A 5,701-nucleotide genomic window follows, 5' to 3' on the forward strand; every position below is an offset into this window, starting at 1 on the left:
CTGGGGTGCGCGGGCCCCCTGTGGGGAAACCCCCCCAAAAAAAAAAAAAAAACTGAGCATGATCCCTGCAGTGGGGGATGGGTTGGGTAAGAAGCCAGTGACTATCCTCCACTCGAATCCTTGACATCACAAGGAAAGGAGAAAGAAGCAGGTGGCATAAAGGAACTGCAGTACCAAGAAAAGTCAGACTGCGTGAAGGCTCAGGACCCCTTCTTCTACCGGTAAGAAGAGAAACTACTCCATTGGAAATGCGTGAATGAGAGCAGGACAGAGAGGAAACACATTTTCCTCATTACTGGCAAAACTGTTCCAAGTCCTGTTTTATTGACTGAGGCAAGAGTATGTGTCCAGGGAAGACAGATTTTCTCTTTCAGTTTTCTGATTTTGTTTTTATATCTCATTGGGCAGCTTGTAAACTGGTGGCTGCCCCGCTTCAGGGAAGAGATAGTAATAACAAGAGAAATACTATTTCCTTCTTTTCAATACTCTTTCCAATATTTCAACCACTGGTCCTTTGTATCCCATCTTGAAAAAAAAAATGAGTGAAAGGTTCACCGTTTGCTGAAGAAGTCTCTGAAATTCAACTGAAAAACAAACAAACAAACAATAATTCACTCTGGGATACTCCACCGTAAGCCAAAAATTTATTCTCTATTTTCCTTTTCTTAAGAAATATACCTTATCAAAATTTCATAGCCTGTAAGACAGAGGGTAGTATTGATGGAGGTTAAGAGTGACTATATGGTCTGACACCCTCCATAGGTATCCTCTGGCAAGGTTCAGGTGGAAAACCAGAATTCTGCATATTCTTTGAAGGACATGGACTGCACTATCCTTCCTGCTCATGCACACAGTCCCACTCTCACTGTATGCACGGAGACCAGAGGACTAACCCACCATGTTCCTTCTTAGGTATGTTGGTCACAATAAGATACAGGAGTTTTCCAGGTAGTTTCTCATTCCAGACTCTAAACCTCAGACATTATTTATGTCAGATATCATAATGACCCCTAATATACTCCTTATTATTTTCAGAAAATACTCCAATTTGTCCTCTGGAATGCATGTTTAGTTAAATATTGAGATGTCGAGAAAGTTATGATGCATTTCGCATAGAAAAACATGTCATGACTTTGCCAACGACTTAATATGTACCCAACTATAACTATTCTCAATCTTTTTAATGTTCCCTTTACATGAACTGAAACCTGATTCTTTTTTTAGTTCTCTTTATTCCTTTTAATAATTCTTTTTTTCTCTTCCATCCTTCAGAATGACTAGACTTAAAGTTGGAGTATGATCCCTGCCTTGCTTTCCATTGGTGCTTTGAGATGAATCTCCCTTCCTCACTGTAAGAACACTGGCTCTGAGGGCTGGCTCTGGGGTGCAGCGGAGAGGCACTGCTCAGGAGAGGCAGGTCCCGCATGGCATCCATGGATTCAGGCCCTGGGCCAGTGCCTGAGTGTCCGGGATCAGATGAGTTGGAGGACTAGAGAAAGGGAATTGTGGTGTGGACAGATCCCATGGAGAGCGCTCATCTCTCCCTTTCTTTCTCTCTCTCTCTCAAGCATATTCTCTATCACAAATAAACAAACAAAACACCAACCAACAAGCAAATGACAAACATTGGCTGTGAATACCATGGCATCAAATTCTACCATCTCCCACCCTCCCTGACTATGGCCATTTTTCACACCTTGGGGTGCTCTCTCTCATTCCATAAAGATTTTAGTACCAAGATCATGGTCAGGAACATTGCTCCTGACTTAGTTTTAATAGATTTCAATATTTATACGAATGATCTGTCCTCTGGATTCTGTGACTAGACCTCCTTCAAGGATCTTGTCCTTTGTTCTTCCTCAGCTTCTCACTCACAAACAAGAAAATAATTTGCATAATTTGCATACACACTCCAATGTGTACTTTTGACTTCATAGTACTAGGCAGAGCTAGCAAATGGAAACCACTCAATACTTATTTACTGAGTGAATAAATGGTTAAAAAGACATCAACACATATTGACTAAATGAGTCAATGCTTTCTGTCTCACCAGGAAGCTAGTGGCTTTGAACTAGTTTTCCAGAATCCACAACCTACACATTTTAACTTGATTTGGAGAAATCTCTGAATAAGTTTACTGTGACACTACCACTACCATACTTCAGGGGAGGCGATGAGGTGAGAATCCCTATCACGCTGCCCTTTCTGAAACTTCCCAAGACAGATATTTCTGGAAAAATAAAATAAAATAAATACATAACTAGATCATTGTACTTACACTCTCACCACAGTGCTTTCTAGAAGCTTTCTTCTTTAAGAATCCATCCCACTTTTAATTTACATTGCTCTTGAGCATTTTCTTTTTATTTCATTTATTTATTTTTTGAGAAACTTTTGCTATAGGGCATATGTGCTTGCTATAGAGACAGAGAGAGGGAAAGCAAGAAATCATTCCCAGGAGGATGGCCATGCCACAATCCCTTCTTCCTCCATTCTCTAGAGCATGCATGCACACACACCTGGCATGAGTTACAAGCCAACAGGTCTGGAACTCGCAGTCCAGCAATGAACTATGGTGCAACAATGTAACTGCTAAGTTATCTGCTGACCCCAAGCATTTTCATTTTAAATGGTAATTAAATAATGATTTTCTGTGGATAGTCAACCCTCAATCAAAACAGGCACTTCTTGATGTTCTTGCAGCCTTCCCGGAGATATGATTGACAAGTAAACACTTGTATATATTTAAGTTGTACAAAGTGATGTTTTGATACATGGATACATTGTGAAATGGTTTTGCCAGTAAATCTAATTAGCATATTTATAATCTCTACTTTGCATTGGGTTTGTGTGTGCAGGTGTGGGTGTGTGTGGTGAGAATACTTGATATGTACGAAATAGTAAATTTCCAGTGCAATATGGTATTATTAACTTAGAAGTATATACCATCATTTTTTTAAAAAAGAATTATTTAACTTTATTTACTCATTTTTTATTTATTATTTATTTATTTTAGTTTGACAGAAAGGGACAGAGTAAGAGAACAAGAGAGAGAGGGAAAGTGGGAAAGCAAGCCGCTGGGTCTAGGACTTGAACCGCAGTCAGCCATGTGGGAGGCGAGCACCTTTACCACCATGCCACCTGCTGGCCCCTGCTGGCGCCTCAGTATGCCATCTTTTTAAATTCTCTGTCTATATTTAATCTTTCTTTTTTCATGCTTAGCCTTTTTTTATGCTAACATATTTTATTCTATCATATTCAATATTTTTTCTTTATAAACTTTTATTTACTATTATTATTAATTGCTTTAGGACACATGTGCTCACCAGAGAGAGACAGAGAGAGAGAGAGAAAGTGAGAAAGAGAGAGAGAGAGAGAGAGAAAATGAGAAAGCAAGCTGCCAGGTCTGGAACATGAATTGTGGTCAGCCATGTGAGAGTCCAGCATCTTATCCACCACAACACCTGCTGGCTCTCAACATAATTTAAATTAAATTTATATTATAAATCGTAGAAATTAAATATATATAGTACCTCTACCTCAAATATCTTTAAGAGAAGCAACTTTATTATCACATTTTTTTACAATAGGAGAAGGATATTGTACTGGAAGACTGGTCTCAGCTTAAACTCACTGAAAGTGAATGATTTCCCCAGAAAACAGAGCCAGTAAAAGGTGAAAGAATTCTTAGGAAAAAAAGACAATTGTATCTACCAAAAGGAATTTCATGTGAGTGTGTGAGCGTGCATGTGTGTGTTCATACACACACACACACACACACACACACACATATATATATATATATACACATTGTTTTTTTGTTTTTTGTTTTTTGTTTTTTTTGCTAAATGGTGCTGCATTAGCCAGAGAGAGACATAAGGGAGAGAAAGATAAAGTGAGAAAGCACCCCCCATAGGGGATGGTCACACTACAATCCTTTCTCTTCCATTTTTCCCTCCTTTTAGGATTTTGGGCATGCATGCACATGTGCTCACCATGTTTTTCACTGGGTCCAGGACCAGAACCCTGTAGTCATCTATGTGGGATCCGGCTGCCTTAATCACCAGACCATGGGCTGGCCCATATATCTTTTAACTTTTAAGACAAACACTGAAGGCCAGCCCTGTAGCCTAGTAGCTGAAGAAACCAGGTACCAAATGGCCAACCATGATTCAAATCTTGGCCCTTGCCGCTTTAAAAACACACCAGGTGTATGTACGTGCATGTCTGAGATCCCAAGAGATGGAGAAACAGCAGAGAGAGACTCGGCCTGACCCACTGGGGAGTCCTCTCTCCTTTCTCCACTCCTCCTCCACTCTCTGTGGCAAGTGCATGTACCCTCTGACAATGAAAACAAACAAAATACTCAAACCGTTAACTCTGCTGTCTCTAAGGAGGAAGAATCATCAAAGTGTACTAGGGACTCTAGGTAAAAGTGATGTCACTTATGTTAGGTGACTAACGTTTCAAAGACTACTCATTTTATTTTAGTAAAAATCACAGTTTTAAAAGCAAGATCAATTATCTCAAGGAAGTTCTGTCCACAGTAATGTAACTACTATGCTCGGCCTGTTACGAGAGTGCTTGATAAACATATGGGCTTGTTTTGATGTCCTGAGACTGAGTAAAAGAAACTAAATTATTTAATTTATTACCCACTATCATTAGAGTAATATCCTTAAGACAGTTTTAAGGCTTTCTGGTGGCAGAGTCTGGAACTGATGTGCAGAAATGGCACCTCACAAGAGACAGGAAGAGAAGGAAGAGGTCATCAGCCTTGGACCTCAGGTGGCCAAAGGAGAAAATGTGTTTGGTGTCAGCCACATCTTCGCATCTCTCAATGATAGCTTTGCCTATGTCATTGACCTTTCTGGCAAGGAAACCATCTGCCGTGTGACCAGTGAGATGAAAGTGAATGCTGACCAAGATGAAGCCTCGTCACACACTGCCATGCAGGCTGCCCAGGAGTGGCCCAGAGGCCATGGGACAGAGGATGTGGCTCACAGGACATGACAAGGATCTGAGCTTCACTGCCCTACATACTAAACTCCAGGCCTTGAGGGTAACAGGACAAGAACCCTTGCCCTGGGGCCCAGTCACCCGTTCAGCTAGGAAGTTTGGGCGGATTGAGGATGTCACCTCCATCCCATCTGACAGCACCCACAGGAAGGGGAGTCTCCGTCTGTGAACAGGAATCCTCAAATTACTGTTCTGTTAATAAATTGCCTTCACGTTAGAAAAAAAAATAGAAAAAGAATAAAGAGAAAAGATTTATGAGAAGCTGGCCATGTCGCTCTAGGAGCACACAGCAGCCGGGGCACAGAGGTTCACGGTAAGGATAAAAGCAGAACAACATCAGAGACGCCATGGCTCATCTCCTTGGGAGCACTGACTGCTAGGTGCTAAGTTTCAGCTCTGAAGTGTTTTATTCTGAAGCAGATGCTCTCGTGAACCACGTGTGTGCCAAGTTTTGCATAATGTCTTGTGTTATCAGTACAACAGTATCAAATATTTAATAGGAACTTACCACTGTAGCCAATATGAAAGTTTAAATAGCCCCTCAGTCTCTTCTCAAGAAGAGAACATAATATTCAGAAAGAATGAAAAGAACCTATTTGAGATCCAATATGGATTCAGATCAAAATATTCTTTGTTTTCTCTATCATGAGATTTTTTTCCCACATTACCAATCCCTTCTCCT

At 40.6% G+C, this 5,701-nt stretch overlaps 1 protein-coding gene across 1 annotated transcript; it reads left to right on the forward strand.

Moving 5' to 3' along the window:
* Nucleotides 1-4,731: 4,731 nt before the first annotated feature.
* On the forward strand, nucleotides 4,732-5,188 carry LOC102503174 (40S ribosomal protein S14-like). The gene is made up of 2 exons (XM_006160490.1): nucleotides 4,732-4,979; nucleotides 5,011-5,188. Exons 1-2 carry the CDS (start codon nucleotides 4,732-4,734, stop codon nucleotides 5,186-5,188), a joined length of 426 nt encoding a protein of 141 aa, XP_006160552.1.
* Nucleotides 5,189-5,701: the final 513 nt, after the last annotated feature.

The sequence above is a fragment of the Tupaia chinensis genome, unplaced genomic scaffold (assembly GCF_000334495.1).
Source record: "Tupaia chinensis unplaced genomic scaffold, TupChi_1.0 Scaffold000687_1, whole genome shotgun sequence".
Lineage (NCBI taxonomy): Eukaryota > Metazoa > Chordata > Mammalia > Scandentia > Tupaiidae > Tupaia > Tupaia belangeri.

Coding starts and splice junctions, on each gene's coding strand:
- LOC102503174 (XM_006160490.1), top strand. CDS start 4,732: ATGGCACCTCACAAGAGACAGGAAGAGAAGGAAGAGGTCATCAGCCTT. Junction 4,980..5,010: donor GCCCAGGAGTGGCCCAGAGG/CCATGGGACAGA, acceptor GCTCACAGGACA/TGACAAGGATCTGAGCTTCA.